General features: G+C 38.4%; 1 protein-coding gene across 3 annotated transcripts in view; it reads left to right on the top strand.

The window, feature by feature from the left end:
* The window catches only part of SLC25A13 (solute carrier family 25 member 13), a 99,058-nt gene that overhangs the window by 46,530 nt on the left and 33,859 nt on the right, over window positions 1-18,669 (top strand). For all 3 annotated transcript variants that reach the window (XM_063151808.1, XM_063151799.1, XM_063151789.1), the window contains 7 exons: window positions 3,517-3,656; window positions 10,049-10,195; window positions 11,809-11,947; window positions 12,776-12,869; window positions 13,042-13,126; window positions 15,243-15,327; window positions 15,780-15,938. In XM_063151808.1, coding sequence (XP_063007878.1) covers window positions 3,517-3,656; window positions 10,049-10,195; window positions 11,809-11,947; window positions 12,776-12,869; window positions 13,042-13,126; window positions 15,243-15,327; window positions 15,780-15,938 — 849 coding nt within the window. The remainder of the gene's footprint in view (window positions 1-3,516; window positions 3,657-10,048; window positions 10,196-11,808; window positions 11,948-12,775; window positions 12,870-13,041; window positions 13,127-15,242; window positions 15,328-15,779; window positions 15,939-18,669) is intronic.

Raw genomic sequence — 18,669 nt, 5'->3', positions numbered from 1 at the left:
ACATCTTTAACTTGGAATGTTTAGAGTGATACTTGTACTTAAGTGAACTTCTGAGACATCCTTGTGGCCTTTAATCTCTAAAACAGCCAAGGGAATGCAAATGGTCTGGATAGAGACCTTATTATATTCCAGATTGGCTTGATGAGGTTTTCACTTTCATTGCTGTGCGTTCCTTTACCTTTTGTAATGCCAATAATTAAACATTGTATTTAGTCTGAAGTTACCATTCTTTTCATTTCCTGACGTTTGGGCATGTCTTGGTCATGTGCCCCTGCAGCCCAGACACAGAGGTGTCCTGGGCTGCATCAAAGGCAGCATGTCCATGTCCACCGGGGTGAGGGAGGAGGTGCTGCCCCTCTACTGTGCTCTGGTGAGACCCCACCTGGAACACTGCATCCAGCTCGGGGTCCCCAGCACAGGAAGGACATGGACCTGTTGGAGCAACTCCAGAGGAGGAAACCCATGATTTAAGGGAAAGTGGAGAGAATCGGGGTTGTTCAGCCTGAAGGAGAGAAGGCTTTGGGGTGACCTAATTGCAGCCTTCCAGTACCCAAAGGGAGCCTATGAGATAGGGAAAGGGAGAATGCTTTTAAACTGAAAGAGAGTAGGTTTAGGTTAGTTATATTGAAGAAATTCTTTACTGTGAGGGTGGTGAAACAGTGTAACAGGTTGCCCAGAGAAGCTGTGGATGCCCCATCCCTGGAATTGTTCAAGGCTAGATTGGATGAGGCTTTGAGAAACATGGTCTAGCGAAGGGTGTCCCTGCCCACGGCAGGGCGGTTGAAGCTAGATGATCTTTAAGGTCTCTTTCAACCCAAACCATTCTATGATTCTGTGTTTCATTGTCTTGAGATGGAATTTTAATTTTGGGCTCCAGCCAAGGAGGGTTTACAGGACACAGAGCTGTGGGAGCAGGACACATTGTTCCTTCAAGGTGGCTTATGCATGATAATAAATTAAAGTACAAGGGCATATTCAAAGGAGACTGTGCAACTTTCTTATGTTAAAAATTAGAAGTAAGAATTGCATGGAGCTTTGCCCCGTCAAAACTAATTGAGACACATTTTATACTAGCTAAGTTTCTGCTCTTACCTTGCATCAGGTAAGAATGCAGCTTTTTTCTTTGACAAAGGCAAGTCTGGAGTCCTGCCCCAGCTTTTGGTAAATGATTATTTGTTCCTAATCTCATCCACAAAATATCAGTGGCTTGCTCTGGGGGAATTCTGGAGATGGGATGAGAGGGAAAGAGGAAGCAGATGAACATCTGATTTCTCTGTGAATGTTTTTATTTCTCTGGAAAAGCAGTGGTCACTGCCAGAAAGAGACAACCTTTATTTCCTCTTGTATGCAGGCAGGACAAGCTGTCTTTTTCATGCCGGTTGCCTTCTTTGAAGAAAGTCTGGCAGAAAGCAGGAACTTTATAAATGTGATCTCCAGTGATATGTGGCAAGGTGCCTTGATCTGTGTCAGTAGGAAGCACCCTAAACGAAAGACTTCAAGTAGAGGGATAGGACCTCACCCTGAACCAATAGATTTCTCTCCCACTGCTTTGAGAGCAGAATTTTGCTCTGGGAGAATGCTGGCAGACAAGATCCAAGCTGGCTGTGATGGAGCTTAAGACATGAATGAACAATGGGGCTGTCCTGGGGGCATTGACTTTGCTTGGAGAAAATTCTCATAGGACATTAGGACTTGGAGTTATGAATTTTATGAATTTGAGGTTAACTGGGGTTAGTCTTTCTATTTGTAGGTTAAATCCAACTTGCTCTTTCACCGCTGATTTCCTGGGATCAGTGAGTGCTGTGTTTTTAAAGCTGAAACTACAGACTAGTTTGTGAGACAGGAAGAGGTCTGCAGTTTCATTTCTGCTCTCTCAGTGAAGCCTTCTTGCTTTAGAACAAGCTGTTCTTGTGGGTAATACCATGTGCAGGGCTTTTGGGTCAGTGCAGCAGGACACATGCCCCTTTCATCTCTTTGTGACTGTTTTTTTTCCTGTGTCTTTATTCTTCTTTTACTTGGGCTCTTCTTGACATCTTCCTGGCTCTCAGCTGTGCCACTTCACTCACTTTTACCTGCTTCCTTGCCTAAAAGAGGGGATTCCACCCTGGCTATATTTCCCCAAGTCAAGAGAGCTGCTGTGCCTGCCTGGCATGGACTGAACCAGAAGCCAGAACTCAGCATGCACAGGAGACACAACCTCATTGCCCCAAGGAGTGAGCTCCCACCTTTGCTTGTGGCACTGGAATGGAGTGGAAGGTGGCTCCCAGTCCCGCCTGGCAGGCAGAGGCTGGCTCCAGTGGGGTGATTCCCAGCTTGTTCTGAACACAGGCAAGCACTAAGCTGTGCTGATTTCCTCAACCCCAGGCACCAGCCGTGCTTGGGAACTGGCTTACAGCTCTGCTGCTTGCAGAGACAGACAGGAGCTCGTGGTTTGCACTCCTGGTCTTTCTTCCACAAAGCGTGAAGGGAGCAGACCAGCTCCTGGCCCAGCCTGTGGGTAGGGAGTGACTCCTGGGAACCATCTCTCCATGCTCAAAGGAACTCACAGGAGACAAGAACTGGCTCTTGGCTTGCATTGCTGGAAGAGTCATACAGCAATTAGGAGAGCACAGAGCAGCTGGGAACCTCTGGCCTTGAGCTTGTCTTCAGAGGATTTCTCTGCCCTATTTTTTTGGCTGAGACAAAACTATCATATTGAAGTGGGCTCTGTCCTTTGAGACAAATACTTGCTCAGATCTCTCCACTGTTTTCATTACTTACAGTATACACTGTCTAGTTGCAGAAATGTGTGGTCCTTACTACTGATTGTGTATCAAATAGTTGCTTTTTCACAGAAACTGCTGTGTGTTACCAGTCTGCCAAGGGTGTAGTAAACTGTTGCCCAGTTGTGAATACTAAATATGAAGCTTGTATTTAGGTGTGATCATACTTGTCACGATGCCCCCCCTCCTTAGAAGAGATTTAGGTTTAAAATCTGCATAGTGCTGGCAATAAGTTTTTATTCCTGCTTGCCATGTCTCCCCCCATCCCCTGGCCTGCTTGTCAGTGCTCCACAAGTAACTCCAGAAAACTGGATCTTGTAATAATGGTATTTTTGCAGTTGATTTGTTTGAATGTGGTGAGCTCTGGGAAAAATATAGAAGCATGAATTATAGTGATACAAAACTGACATTGTTAGCAGCTTGAAAAGATTATGCTGAAAATTAGCTAGCTTTAATAATCTTTTTACAAATTGTCTTTTAATTTTAATTTTCCCTTGCTTGAACTTGAAATATCTGAGCTCCTTTTAAATAAATGCTGTGCATATAAAACTTCACAAGTAAAAGTATTATTCAGGAACTATTTGTGAGGGTGATGATTTAGGTAAACAAAAAACATTAGGTTTGCTTTACAATGTGTTACTAATTTATATGAACAATATTGCTTTCCTGTTATAAAATATCATATTTGTTTATATGTTTGTCTCTGTTGTTATTTTATTTTATTACTAAATGAACACTTTTCTTTTCTTCCCAGAGGATGCCAAACAAGTTTTTGGCCAGACCACGATTCATCAGCACATTCCTTTTAACTGGAATTCCGAGTTCGTACAGCTGCATTTTGGAAAGGATAGAAAAAGACACCTAACCTACGCCGAGTTCACTCAGTTTTTACTGGTGGGTCTAATACAGTATGGCTTGTCAAGAGTAATGGGAAGGAAGCAAGAATCAAAGTATTTGCAGACTTGCCAAATATCATGCTGGTAGCGAAGTTGAAATACATACCAAGTGTAGGCTTTTACAATCAGAGTGCTGGACTTGTATAGTATGTTGATAAATAGGATATGCTATTGGTAAAACTTCTGATTCAGGCTGGTTTTTTTTTCCTTTTCCTTTGTTTTTGCACCTGTATGCAGAAACATACACCTGTATGCAGAAGGTGTTTTTTTTCTACATTGTTGTGTAGATACAGACATGAAATTAAAAACATAGACTTTGATGTCTGAAAATCTCCTGTATTTTTAAATCTACTAGTCAAAGAATGTTAAATAACAGTATTGAAAATTTTGGACTCAACTTGCCAGACTCATATTAAGAAGTATTTCTGTCTGTGAACAGCATGTTTGCCAAACATATATTTAATTCAGAGCTGATAGGCAGTAACATTTGTTAAAAGTAATTTCCATACACTTTACTTTTGATCTTTTTTGAATTAAGCTTATCTTAGAGAGAAAAAATTTGCTTGTAGCATATAAAGAATAAAATGCTACTTTTTGCAAGGAATTCTTGTCTGTTTGTACTTTCGGGTACTTTGTTACAGGAAGTAAAATATTCTAATAAAAAAACCCCCCTATTATCTGTATTTCAGCAGTACTATTAAAAATAGTTTTCAGTAGGAAAAGAGGTGAAACACGTGAGTTTCTTATTTGTATTCCTCCTGAATACTTAATGCCTGTATTAGTATTTACACTAGAGAATTTTAAAATGGGAACCTGCTTCAAGACTGCCAGGTTTCTTTTTTTCTTGTTTACACAAGTATGTTAGTTCACAGTAGGAGGTGGTATCATTTTGATGAGGAATAATTAAGATAATGCTATTGAGACAAATGTTTCAAATTGACTTTGTAGAACAGAGCCTAATTAACTTTGTATGAAGAGGACGTCAGGTATCACATGATTAAATCATATTCCCTTAGGCTCTGTATTGACTATTGTAACTCCTAAGTAGCTAAGACATAAACCAGTTTTGTGACAGAAATAGGAATCAGAACCTCTTTTGAATGAAAAAGCAAATGTGCTACTTGATTAGGAAAAAATGCCTCTGGCAATGTGTTCTGGTATCTCCTTCCAGCTACAGAATAAGACTCGGAAATGTATCTTGATTTTGGTGATTTAAAGTCACAGTTTTAAAAAAGTACCAGTGCTGTTTGCTTCATCTGTTTGCTTAGAGATATGAGGAAAACCTGTAGAAAAACTCAGAATAAAAATGCAACACTTTCTAACTATTAAAAAAAAACCCCAAAAATATGTGTGTGCAAGGGTTGTTGAGAGAGGTTAAGAGAGTTTAGAGTCACAGACCTAAAAGAGCTTGCAATGATAAGGCTAGGTATTTGGAATATTTAGGTTCTTTCTTTGGGTTCTTTTATGTTTTTAACTTTAATTAGGAAAAGCAAGCACTGAGGGAGGAGTTTTCTAACTTTGGAGATTGGTCCCAACTATTAGGCTTTCTTCTCATCTTGTGGAGGGATGTTTCTCTTACTTGAAAGGACTTTACTTAGACAGGATGATACTGTGGGGATAATTGGTTGTGATGGAAGGTATCAGTGGTCCTAATGAACCAGCCAGCCCTTTTGGTGATGATCCATATAGGTCAGACCATAACCCAGGAGAATAAGGATGACAATTCTGGATGTCTCCAGAGAGGTGAGATGTACTCAGGAAAAGTTCTAATGCTGCTAATAAAGATGCTCTCAGCATTGGTGCAGTGAGCACGGATTTTCAAATAAATTAATTGCTGAAGCTGCCTATTACCAGTACGATCTATTAGGATGCTCAGTCAGTCAGAGTAATTGGGCACATCTGTTTACCCACTTTCTAGAACTGTAAATCCTTGAATCACAAAAGTTTCCCTGCTGATTCTTGCCTTGCAGCGTTGGATTACAGACACTGAAGTTTGGGCACAAAAATAGCTCTCGGCACAAAGTGGAGAGTTACTGCTCACAGGCGTGGAAATCTTCCTTTAAGCTTTGTAACCTTTGGTACTCAGCTTTTCCTTCTGACATTCTGCCTGTGCATGAGTCAGTCTTTTTAGTCTGATGTCTAGACCTTGGACCTTAGACAGCAGGAGACCACAGTGGATACCAAATTACCTTTCTGCATTCCTGATGTGTGAATGCACTTTACATTGCCCTTAACATGGACCAGATGGTTCTGTAAGGCGCTTCAGGTACTGCTTTGTAAGTACAATGCAATTTGCAACTTTTAATGGAATAATCTAGCTAGATTCATTCCTTTACATTGGGTCCTATTATGTCACATAAACTTGTTCCATGATCATTATCTGTTGAAGCATTTGGACTAATCATCACTTCTGGCAAAGCTCAAGGTAGTTGGAAAATAACATTAGTGTGTTTTATCCATGCACAAGATGGATCTCTTGTGGCTTTAAATATGAAGTGTTTATATGGGATTCTGAATATTTATATTCTTCCAGCACTTCTTCTGTCTGAAATAAGAGAGATGCCTGAAAGTATAGCCTCCAAACTCCTTGGCTTTAATGCAGTTAACAATCTATTTGCATCAACCTAGAGCTCAAGGTGTGTTATTTTACCCTGCTTATTTGCTAGCTTAAAATTAGCTCATCTATCTATACTATATATCATTCATATGTATCTGTTTGGATATGGTCCTGTTCCATCATCACTTAAGTGGCAAGTCTGCCTTATGAAGAGCAACATCAGCCCCTTTCTCAGCATGTAAAATCTATTTCACACAATTAATTTTAACATATGCTTATATGTGGGCCTGGTAAAACCATTTCTGCATTGTCTGGGAATTTATTTACGCCCAGAATATTAGCTGAATTAGTATTCTCTATAATTGAACCTTGGGATCTACTCCAGTGGCAAAGATTGTGTTGTATCTGATGACTTGTAGATCCATTGGGATGGAATGCAAACATAAAATTTTATCTAAGTGGAAGGTAAAGAAGCTTTTAATGAGCTGTAAGTGAAAGCTGAGGTAAAATCTCTAGGTAGGAAATAATTTCATTAGAATTCTGGTGCCAGCATGCCTGCCATAATGTATGAATTATTTTTTCACAGAGTCTTATGCTACCTGGGGGAATTCTGGACTTCCAGCATCAAGGAAGATGCTTGTTTTGGATGTATATCTAAGTTTACAGAAAGTCTAGTTGGAAAAGGTTCTTTAGGATGTGTAATTTGTATTTCAAAGTAATGACGATTGTAGTTCTTTAAAACTGAGTCTGTCTAGGTAAAATAATATGGGATAGAAATAAAATTTATAAGTATAAATAAAATTATAAAATCATTGCAAGTCAGATAGCATCTCTGAAGACTACAGCTTTGCTTTATTGTTTTTCAGTTTATTTTTAAGGTGATATTTTTATATTAGCTGCATATACACAACATATGTTACAAACATCTGATCAAGAATTTCCTGATAAATTGCCAGTAGCTAGTGAGCTCTTTTTGAAACATGGTTATGCTGTGAGTAATCTCAACTTTCAGGCATGGAGGCTGCAGGTATGGATAGCCTTTTGGGGTAAACACTTCAAGGAGTTTATTGCATTGATGGGCACTGTGCAGTGATTAGAAATGTCTGGTTTGTTTGTGACAGCAGGGATTGTGTGTTACCATGTGATTGTCTGCATGTTCTTGTGTGCCATACTGCTGCCATCCGTGGTCATGGCTTGGAAATGTCATGTGGCTGAGGATCCCTGTGCTTCTTTCTTCTTGGTGTAACTGGATAATGTGTAGCACTGCTCAAAATAACCATAGCCTAAAAAGTCTCTGCCTTCCTGATGTCAGTCTTCTTTATCTGTGTGCAGTAAGCATAAACCATTTTGAACTGGAACTTAGTTTCTGAACTAGGGAGGAGGTGGGAATAAGGAGTTTCAGAAGACTGGCATCATCCCATTCAGAGTTTTGTCTTGCTGTCTGTCTACAGCTAAATGACTCTTTTCTGGCTGACAAGGAGGGGGGTAAATGGCAGCACCAAGACCTTGACAATGTGTTTAAACAAGTGGGATAATTCTCTCCAGTGGCTTCCAGTTTACCAGGAAAATTGGAACGACTCACATTTGCCAGGGGAGGATGGGGTGTTTTGGCTTGTTCTCAGCTGTAGCACCAGCAGGCTTTTTGCAGTCAGCTGGGGGATGACAAGAAACATGCACTTGATGCACCTGTCTGGAGCATGAGCCCTGCTCTGTTCTGTGGCTGGGACATCACTGTCACCTAAGGTCACTCCAATGGCACAATACCTCCAGATTCACTGATGGGTGTGCAGGGACAGGAACAGATTGGACTTCTGCAAGTGGTGTCCAGGTTTTTTTACTGTGTTTTAGTGCTGGATTCTTCCAACAAAACTCTGCCAGGAGTTTCAGTGGTTAAAACAAATTGAATGAAGGAAGGAGACGAAAGCAACATGCACTGTTTCCCATGTAATCCTTCTGCTAAATACAATTGATTTTTTTCTATGGTGGTGCTTCCATTTAATGACAAACATTTTTGTTCATTTGTTCATACGTTTCTACCTGCTAGGTGATGAGTGTTTAGGATACAGGCTTTATTATACTTAACTCCTCTACAGAGCTCTCTGCCTCCAAGCAGTTTTCTGCCTCAAACTGATGAAATCTTTTTGTGTTTTTGTGCTCATCTCACCATAAACCTTCCAAAATTGCTTCCTTCCAAATTTCTGTTGAAATTGTAGTCTCAATTGGAGTGCAGTAAGAACTTGTGTGGCTGCATCCAGCCAGAGTGAGTATTATTGCTGAATTGTTACACTTCAGCATAGAGGTCTGTAATGTGAAGAAAATGTGGCTGAACTGAAATTGTACCACTTCAAATTATAAACCCCACAAGCGTTTCCCATCAAAATAAGAAATTTCAGATTAATTCTGGAGTGAAACATTGATCAGTCTTTTCCCCCTCACCCCTTTCTTCCCTCTGCCTAATATATTAGGAGGTTTTCATCATACAGGGTACATTGCTGTAATTAGTAACTAAGAACAAAATTGGCAAAGTCAGAAGGCTGAAATAAAAATACAAGCATGGTTTGAGTGGCAGTGTGAACTGAGTGAATAGAAGGAGAGAGGGGTGGCATGTGTAGGCCTTTGGCAGGTCTGATCCTATTCCATCTGAATTTGCCTTTCAACTTTCACTCCTTATTTCCTTGGATGCTGCTGTGAGACAAATATCAACTTATAGGAAATCATATTTACTGTGGATACTTCATGATGGTGACTCTTGACTAGCTCGAGTCTTATATTAGTATGTATTTTGAGGCACATATTTGCAAATATAATGGAAATAGCTGGATAGTGCCATGGTCCACTGCAAGACTTACTCCGTATTGTTGACTAATCAGTTTTTCCAGTGAAGAAGTTTTTATAATCCTTGAAACTTAAAGGGGATACATGGCAATGATTTGTATTCCTCCATTCAGCTAAAAATTACAGGTTGGGAAGTCTAATTACATCACCAGAATTTTTTTGGTTTTTTTTACAAACCTGTAGAACTGAACAAAAATTCATATGTAATATCCAGCTATTATCTGTGCAGGATTATTCCTTTTAAGTGACAAAAAAAATAAAGTAGTCTAACAGTCATTTAAGAAGAAAGGGGAAAGGTCACAGTAGGAGAAGATACAACTTTGAGAGATTATATACTTTTTTTTCTCTTTTCTTTCAGAAGGAGATTTGAATCACAAAATGAGATTATCAGGTGGTTGTATCAGATAATATTTATGCCTGTTACTACTACTGAAATACTGAGAACTGATATTTAATCAGTCATGAGACAAGGAGTTCTAAATTAAACTGCTGGTGTCTTTTGCAGACAACTTTAAGTGAGGATGCTCTTTGAGGGAATCCTTTCCAGATTAGTAGGTGTCTACATGGAAGTCTCTGATGATTTCATTGTCCTTGTTCAAGGAGTAATGAGTGCTTTTACAGAAAGTATTTTGACCTGCTGTGACACATGCAATAAACTGGGTAATGCACATCATGGAAAACTTTAATGTTCATAGTGGGACACATAGTGGTGTGCTGGTATGTGTTCTCCATTTCTCAGTTAAATGAATTGCATGACATAATGTCCAGACAGCAAAGAAATCATGATGTTGTCCTAGGTGCTGAGGTCAGTGATAGAGACCATAGGAAAGGCTGAATAGAAAAGGCTGAAATTTACATAAAACATACATATAACAGCCAATTAAAATTCGGTTACATGTAGTTGTGTTTTGTCAGGTATGCATTACTTATATTAAATGTAACTGTTAAGGTGATTATTTTGAACCTAACTGCCTTTTTTTCCCCCCATATATTTTCAGGAGATACAATTAGAACATGCAAAACAAGCCTTTGTACAGAGAGACAATGCTCAGTCTGGAAGAGTGACAGCCATGGACTTCAGGGACATTATGGTCACCATCCGGCCACACATGCTGACACCATTTGTAGAAGAATGTCTAGTAGCTGTGAGTAGTTCTGGTATCCCAGCTGGCAGACCTGGGATACAGATGTGAAATTCCTTTTCTTATATGCCTTGACTACTACACAACACATAGTCCAGCCTGAGGATGCATGTTTTGAAGTCTAGCAGTTCTTATCTACACATATGAAAATTAATCCTGATTGCTGAATAAATATCCTCAATGGTCTTGTTTCAGAGACAAAAGTTGAGGTGTTAGAACATGGGTTGGACTCGATGATCTTAAAGGTCTCTTCCAACCTAGAATTTCTGTGATTCTGTGAAGTATGTAGATGGACCTTAGTAATGGTCTACAAATGTTGAGTTTGCCTTTTTCCAGCCATTCCATCATAGCAGACTGTTTCAAATATTTTTGAATGCCATTACATCCCACTTAGGATATCATCCTCAAAGAACTTGCTTTGTAATGTAAATTCTAAGCTCCTGAGTGTTATTTGCAAGTACCGGGGACAATGTATGAATTGGAACATCAGCCAATGACATTCACTGTATCTTGACTGATAGTTTTTACACTTGACTGTATATTTTGTCTCAGTTTGGAGTGCATAAAGAAAAGAGGTACATTTGGTTTTGACCACAGTTTATAATTTTGTGAACTTGTAGCAGCACATTCCAAGTAATCCAAAACTTGGCCATATTCAGGTTTGAAGATCTGCTTAAAGGTCTGTTCTGCTTTGACTTGCAAGGAAGAGATGTCATCACCTCACTTGCAGTTGTGAAGTGATGAGTAGTGCAAACTCTTACCAGAATATTAGAAGATGCATGCAGCAAAAAGCATAGGCAGAAGATTTAGGAACTGACAGTGAGACTTGATACTTTTCTTTTGGCTCTCTCACAATCTTGTTACCAGCTTTGCTGTGTCATATGCTCTGTCATAAAACATCAGGTATGATTTTTGATTATCCCTAAATGTCAGTTAAAATTTGGCAAGCTTATGCATATTTTTTTCAGAAATTTGCTTGATCATTGATCTTATAATTTAAATAGTGAATTGATCCAATATTTTTTTCTGTGTGCAGACCCATCACCACTTTAAGACAAAGGTTTACTCTTAGTTCTCATTTGAAAATGAGTAACTGTTCAAACCTTATTGTTCCCATTATGTTTAACTGCCTGACATAAGCCTGAGAGCTTACTGCTGGTTTTCCATGACTTGAAATGCCTGTGAATTTAAAGGTTTCAATTGACCTTTTTCAGAATATGTTTTGGTTTTGTTGAAATTTTCTATATAGTAATATGCTTTATATGTAGAAGTAGATTTCCTCATTACTAGAAATAAGCCGACTTATGAAACATTTCCAACTGAAGCAGGACTGAAACTTGAACTTTGTAAATTACTACTGGTTATGTTGTTATAATCCTGCATATGTATTTGTTTAGGTTTGTAGGGTGGGGAGAGTTTTATATTCTGGTCATGATTAGTTTCAGTAACATAAGAATCTTTCGTAGTTTAAAGTTCTTTATTTTGAAGGTTTTTTGAAAAAGCAAGCCTGTGTTGCTGTCACTCTTGTAAAAGAACATTGTTTGAAAACTTTCATTTCAAGTTTTTTTTAGTCTTGTAACAATCTCTGTTCTCTTTTCCTCTTTTACTGTCTCTAGGCTGCTGGAGGTACCACTTCCCATCAGGTCAGCTTTTCCTATTTTAATGGATTTAATTCTCTCCTTAACAACATGGAGCTCATTAGAAAGATCTACAGTACTCTGGCTGGAAATAGAAAAGATGTGGAAGTCACTAAAGGTTGGTAGAAATATTTGCAGTCTGGAAGTTTCCTTGGGTATTTGAATGGAGGGAAAGACCTCATCTGTATGCTTTTAAATCAGTGGGGGCAGGGGGGAAGCCTGCCTCGTTACCACTCCCTGGTTTGCCACTCAGTTTTGTGCAGTCCTGTCACAGTGCACCCTCCAGCTTTTTCATTTTGTTTCAATCAGAAAAAGGTCCTAGTAAACTGGTGGTGGGGGCAGGGTGAGGAAAGTATGTAAAGATATTTAAAAGTTTAAAAAACTTCCTAGGACTCCTGCCAAATTGGCAGCCTATTAAAGTGACCTTCAAGGGTAGTTGAAGAATTCCATAAACTTGTATTGGCGGCACAGTAAGCTGATCTACAAGCTTGGAACAAGATGTTATCTGCTATATCTAACCACTTTTATAGAGAATTCCCTGTGCAACACCAGAGTTTCATTAATGTGGCCTCCTGGGACTATGCATGAAAAGTTCCACGTCTCTTGACTCCTGTTTTGGGGGTTTTTCTTTGTTTGCTTTTTATTTTATATTTTTCCCTCTGACCTGCAGCTGATTGATACCGTATGTCAAATATCCTAAATCCTGCTGGTAGTACTAAGCTTTAAGACCAGAGAGTTGTACTTACTTGCATGAAGGAGAGACCATTTAAAGCATACATTTATGTAGTGACAGGAGCACTTCTGTGTTGGGTAACTTACTCCCCTTTCACCCTCCCCAACCAGCGTCTTCTACTTTATACTAAAATATAGCGCAACTTTGGGGTGCTCTGGATTATTTCTTCTGGTTTGATTTCATTTAATTTTCTGTATTTTTATTCTGTTGCAGAGGAGTTTGTTCTGGCAGCCCAGAAATTTGGTCAGGTTACACCCATGGAAGTTGACATCTTGTTTCAGTTAGCAGATCTTTATGAGCCACGAGGGTAAGCGGAGAATTATCTATCCTCCTCTCTTTTCTCTTCTCTTTTTCTTGGAAGGAGTGGGAGATGATGTTGGGGAGCAAGAGAGTGTAGTGTAGTGGCCCATGTGCAGGTAACTTTTAGTGATCAGAAAAGCAACCCCTAAGTGAACACTAATGTGAATTAATTTCCTCAGGCGCATGACGTTAGCTGACATTGAGAGAATTGCTCCTCTGGAGGAAGGGACGTTGCCCTACAACCTGGCTGAGGCTCAGAGGCAGGTAAGAACAGAAGCCAGCAGGATGCTGTCATTTGTTTCCAGTGCCAGGTAAATAGACAGCCAACCTCTTCCTGTTGTTGTCATCTAAGTTGCTTTTCTCTTGTGTTCTGTAATAACTGTGAGGAGTAACATCTTGTTACAATTTATTTTTTAACTGTTCTCTCCATCTCTTTGTGCCCCTTCCTCTTGGGCTCCATTTTAACAGGTCAAATGTTATTTACTTTGGAAAGGTAATATGTATAGCAGTGTCATCTAGCCAGTCAGTAAATAATAGATGCATGCTTCATTAAGGTGTTTATGTTTTGTGATTCTGTTACTCTGTGTTCTTTTTAATGAGGAAAAGAGAAAAAAATTAAAATTCAGCATCTAGCCTATGAAATGGCAGCCCTTATTCTGAGCACATATGCATGTTCCTGGCTTTGCAGTGTTCTCTGCTTTGCTTTATGCTCTGCTGAATATCAAAATTTGAGAGCTTATGTATAGACTAATATCACAGTTTCAGTAAAAGTATGTCCAAAACCTAAAGGATATTTACTTTCAGTGGTATAACCACAAATGGACTTTTTTTTTGATTTTGAGGCAAAAGGAAATAGGAGTTTTCTTTAAATGTCAAACCAGTTATCTTTTAGTTTTCATATTATCATATTTTGTATTTTCATTGACACAAGTTTCTATATAGATAGATTTTAAACTAACCCTCCTGTTTGTCTCTATTTTAAGGCAGTCTTAACTTTGTCTTGTGAGACTAAGGGCTTTTTGTTGGTTTTCTTTTTTCCTGCTCTGGGTCTGTGCGGAGACGCCAGTTTGACCACAATGAGTTGATCCAGGCTACATTTTTAGGACTACCAGGCCATAAGCCAGGCCTCTGTGTGTGTGTGTGTGCACACATGAGTCTCTTTTTCTTCTCTTTTTTCTTCTCCTGCCTCCCCTACATGTGAACACCCCCACCACACCTCCAAGACAGTATCTGGGGTGGTGGTTTTCTGTTTGTTCAAGCACTGACTAAATGGTGATGATGCTGGGCTGAATTCAAGTGAGCTGGCTCCCAAAAGCTCACCATCTATTCCTAGAAGACTCCTAAAGGAGTTAAAAGCTTTTGCATTGGGCTGAATATCAAGTAACATAAGTTACAATAGGTGGCAGTAAAAGGTAGAGAAAACTGTGAGATGAAAGTAGCAGCTTCTTCACTTTTTCTTTGGGGCCACTGTCTCTGCGACCATGATTTATGTTGTTCCAAGAGGTGAGGACAATGAACAACGATCCTTAAATCTTTCCATTTCTTCTGTGTATGCATCTCACCTTTTAATTTTTTTCCACCCAATTCCTTTTTAATGTCAGCTGCTTGATGCTGAGACTGAAAAGATTTTCTGCTACATTGATATCTTTAATTTATTTCTGGTCATCTCCACCTATATTGGAATTAACTAAAATGTAAACACAGGAAAATGTATACATATTTTTATTTTGTTGCTTTACTTTTAGTATCCTAAAAAGAACATATTGCAAAACGTGCTAGTAAGTATGAAAGATTTAATGCCCCTGCAGAACTTTTGTTTTCTTCATTATTGTCCTTCATTAGATAGCGATTTTAAATCTGGAACACTTATGAAATTTATTTTTCATTGAGTTGAATCTAGCACTCATAGACTGTGAGCAAAATGAAATTGTGGGGATGCTTTATGGAACCTTATTTTCCTTCAGCTAATCTGTGTGAATGCTTGCATACTTGTTTTCGTAGCCTGGGAAGTAATAGATGTACCTGGTTTTGGCAACAGTAGAAAGAAATTCCAAGCTGGAGTTGCTTTTAGCTGTAGAAGATTAATGACTGAAGAGGCAATATGTAAGCCCTCATTTAGACCATTGATTTTAGATTTGTATAATTTTGTTGTAGTATCTATTTTCTTTCCTATTCCACTCTGAAGAGGCTGCCTTATATGACACTTAGAGATCAGTGGAAAAGAAATAATAATTGAGAACAAAATCTCTAGTGTATTGTGGAATTTTTTCCAGGTATCCATATACTTATATCTGTCTGATCATGAAATGTTCTCTTGGGAAATGAGATGTTTTGATTATTTTTCTTGTCTTTCTTTGTGTTTTAAATCCTGCCTTGACAGAAAGCTTCAGGCGATGTGTCTCGACCTGTTCTCATCCAGATTGCAGAATCAGCGTACAGGTTTGCCCTTGGTTCAGTTGCTGGAGGTTAGTCATGGCTGAGCAAAAGAATATTCATCTTCACTGTTTGGGTTTTTTCTTCTTTTCTTTTGCCCTTCTTCTCCTTCTGCCTCTCATTTAAGTGTTAAAGGCTTCTCAGACTTTTCCTTGGAGCTGTGTCTAAGGGGTGGGATGACTCTAATATTGAAGGGGAAAGGATCATGTCTACAAGAATTTTGGAATTTATGAGCTGTTGGAGTTTCCAGGTGGTGTTGCTATCTGATTTGTCCCCAGACATATTTCAGGAAAATTAAATTAATAATGAGGTAGGACTGGAAAGTGTATTTGGTTAAAACTGTGTAAGGTATTTTAATGTATCTAGAACATACTATGAAAAAATAAAAGCAACCTGATATGTTAGATGTAAATGTGAAAGATGACAGTTGCAGTCAGTGCAAATGCAAAGTCATGTTTTCTTATATCTTGTATTTTATTTGCAGCTGTTGGAGCCACTGCAGTGTACCCAATTGATTTAGTGAAAACTCGTATGCAAAACCAGCGTTCTACAGGCTCTTTTGTGGGAGAACTGATGTACAAAAACAGCTTTGATTGCTTCAAGAAAGTGCTGCGTTATGAAGGTTTCTTTGGGCTTTATCGAGGTAAGTTTAAAAGGTGTTATATACTAATGATAAGATACTATTAAGAGTTTTGTGTGACTGGATTTTTGAGTCTTTTTAGTTCAGACTTCAGTTTGCTTCTTTGTTACAGGGGAAGGATTTGCAAACTTCCCGGTAATTAAAACTTCACTGTAATGAGAACATTGCTGTAGGACCTATCTGTCCTTTCTCTCCTCATCTGCCATAGGGGAATATTAGGAATTTCCTACAGCAAAAATATATTGTTAGTAAAGTTCTAATTTCCTTAGCAGTGCTTAGTGCCTAGAGTGTTTTTTCCTGTTTGGTAAGAAATTAGATCATCTATGGGTTTTTGTTCCTTGCAGTACTTTTTGTTGTGTTTCTTTTGAGACGAAAAGGTCTTTACAAACCAGTTGCATTTGTTTCAGTAATCTTTGGAAATAGTAATCTTCACCAAGTTTTATGTATATCTTTTCTTGGGTTGTCACTGTGGAGTCAGCCAGAGTGATTCATTGGGTGTCAGCCCACTTATCTTTATATATGAAACCAATACACTTAAGTTACAAAGTTATCCATCCCAACCTGCCTTTATAGCCAGTGGAGAAGGCTCCAAAATCCATTGACCCAGATCAGGATGTAAATCATACTCACTTTGGATATCTTAGATAAGTGCCTGAAGTTAAATGGTGGCTTTTTTTTTTTTGTTCTGTCCTTGTCCCAGTTGTGGCATCAGTGGTGTCAGTTCAGGTAATTCAGGAGGAGTCATAAAGAATCAGGGACCTCAGCATGAGATTCCAGTTCTTGTCTGTTACAGAGTTAAAGTAAATTATATTTCTGATGTCACAATTATTGAAATCTTTTATGCACCTCTGCCATATTCATAGGGGAAAATTTGAAACTTGCATTACCGACTTCATTTTTGGCTAGCTTGCTTAGAAACTTCTTTTCACTTGTGAAATAAGAATATTGTAATGAAAGAACTTATTTGTTAAAGGCAGCTGAGTAAGGAATGAAGAGCAGAGGATTTTAGTAACATATTGTTATGAACTGGCAAAGCTCTGTGCACCTTAAAAAAATGTAACAATTCCTAAAACAATGTGGGAAACAACATTAAAACTAGGTGGTGTGGTAGATGTGCACACTCTAACATATGACCTGAGTGGCTAAGTAGCTCCTCTGCAAAATACAGACTCTGTAATTATTTCAGCACAATTGGAGATGGGAAGGCTCTCTTATTACTGACTGAGTTTGAGGCCATTTTTGGAGTAGACATAATAATTTAATAAAGAGTACTGACATGGTCTCTATTTTGTAAGGATTTATAGCAATCAGGATCTTTCAAAAGTCACAGTTATTGCCTAAAGAACCAAATGTATTCTTTGCAAATTTTTTTCTGTTTCTTCTAGTATCCTGAAAGAATAAATATGCAGAATTCTACTATTGCCTCCTTCTGTCTTATTGAAATTCTGAAGGACAGTGATTTTTTTCACCCAGGGAAAAAAAAACAGATAAAAACTCAGAAATGTCATAAATGCATGTTCTTAGCTCTGTTTGCTTGTCCTGAGTTTGGAATGATTTTTTTCATTGCCAGGTTTAGGGAATCTTAGGAAACTTCATCAGTATTGGTTGTCCTTCCATTCTCCATCATCTTTACTGCTTTCCAGTTTTCCAAGGAGTACTGAATAGTGAAATCTCAGTTTGGTGGAGCTGAACTTCTAAGACCAGGCCAATAATTTAATTTCTGGCTTATATAGTCAAGTACCATCATTTTAGAGGCAAATTGAGACCTGCTGTTCCACAAATTCTCTCCTTAAAGAGCACTCTCACTTAGCTCTTTTTAAAGAAGCAAATAGAGAAAACTGCTTAAAAATCTGCATCTCCTTCTGTGCAGTTCTGCAAATTCAGACTGTTGCTCACTCTCTCAGGAGATATTGAAGAAAGTTATGGAGTAGAGTGCAGAAGGAAGTTTCCAGTTAAGCTTGAGAGGAAGGAAGATTTGAAAGGAGCATTTTATAGATTAGTGTAATTACCCAATGTAATACAGTAAACATTTAGCAAGAGTCATCTTATTCTAGTCTTGAATTCTACCCTAGGTAGGACACACTACAGAGTACATTACTTTTTACTACTCATCCATCACTGCAATTCTTTCTTCAGCTGATTTCTTCAGGGTTAAGTCAATGTGGGTGATTTTGTCCCACTGAAGGAGGGAGTAATCACTGGGAAACTTCTCCTTGGCTGAGTAGATGCAAAAGCTTTTTAAAAATTCTACTAGAAACATTTAGAGCAGTGGTCGCTTTGTCATGATGCACTTCAAGAAAGCAAGCAGAAATTATAAGCCCCACTCTGAACTCAGATATTCTTAATAAAAGGCTCATATTTCCATCCAACAAAGTGAACTAATTTTTCTTTTTTGTGCCACTGTTTTTTTCCAAACTTGGTTTTAAACCACCACCTCAGATAAGGATAAATTACACCATCTTGTGGATATATAGGGAGCACTAAATTTCGTTTGATGTTAGTTTGCTTCTAAGTGTAATCAATGTTTCCACTGAGAAGACTCTTGGATTAAAAAAAAAACCAAACCAACAAAAACAAACATGATATAAACCTCTGTAGAGTCTTTATAATATGCATTATATGAATACTGTGTAGTTAGCATTTTTTAAAGACTTTATATCTGAGATAAATTTTTCATCTGTCTCTCAGCATGGCTGAAAAGAATGCTTATCTCATATACCTGTAATTTACTGTT

This window comes from Melospiza melodia, chromosome 1 (assembly GCF_035770615.1).
Source record: "Melospiza melodia melodia isolate bMelMel2 chromosome 1, bMelMel2.pri, whole genome shotgun sequence".
Classification (NCBI taxonomy): Eukaryota; Metazoa; Chordata; class Aves; order Passeriformes; family Passerellidae; genus Melospiza; species Melospiza melodia.
This window is presented reverse-complemented; position numbering and strand designations above follow the sequence as displayed.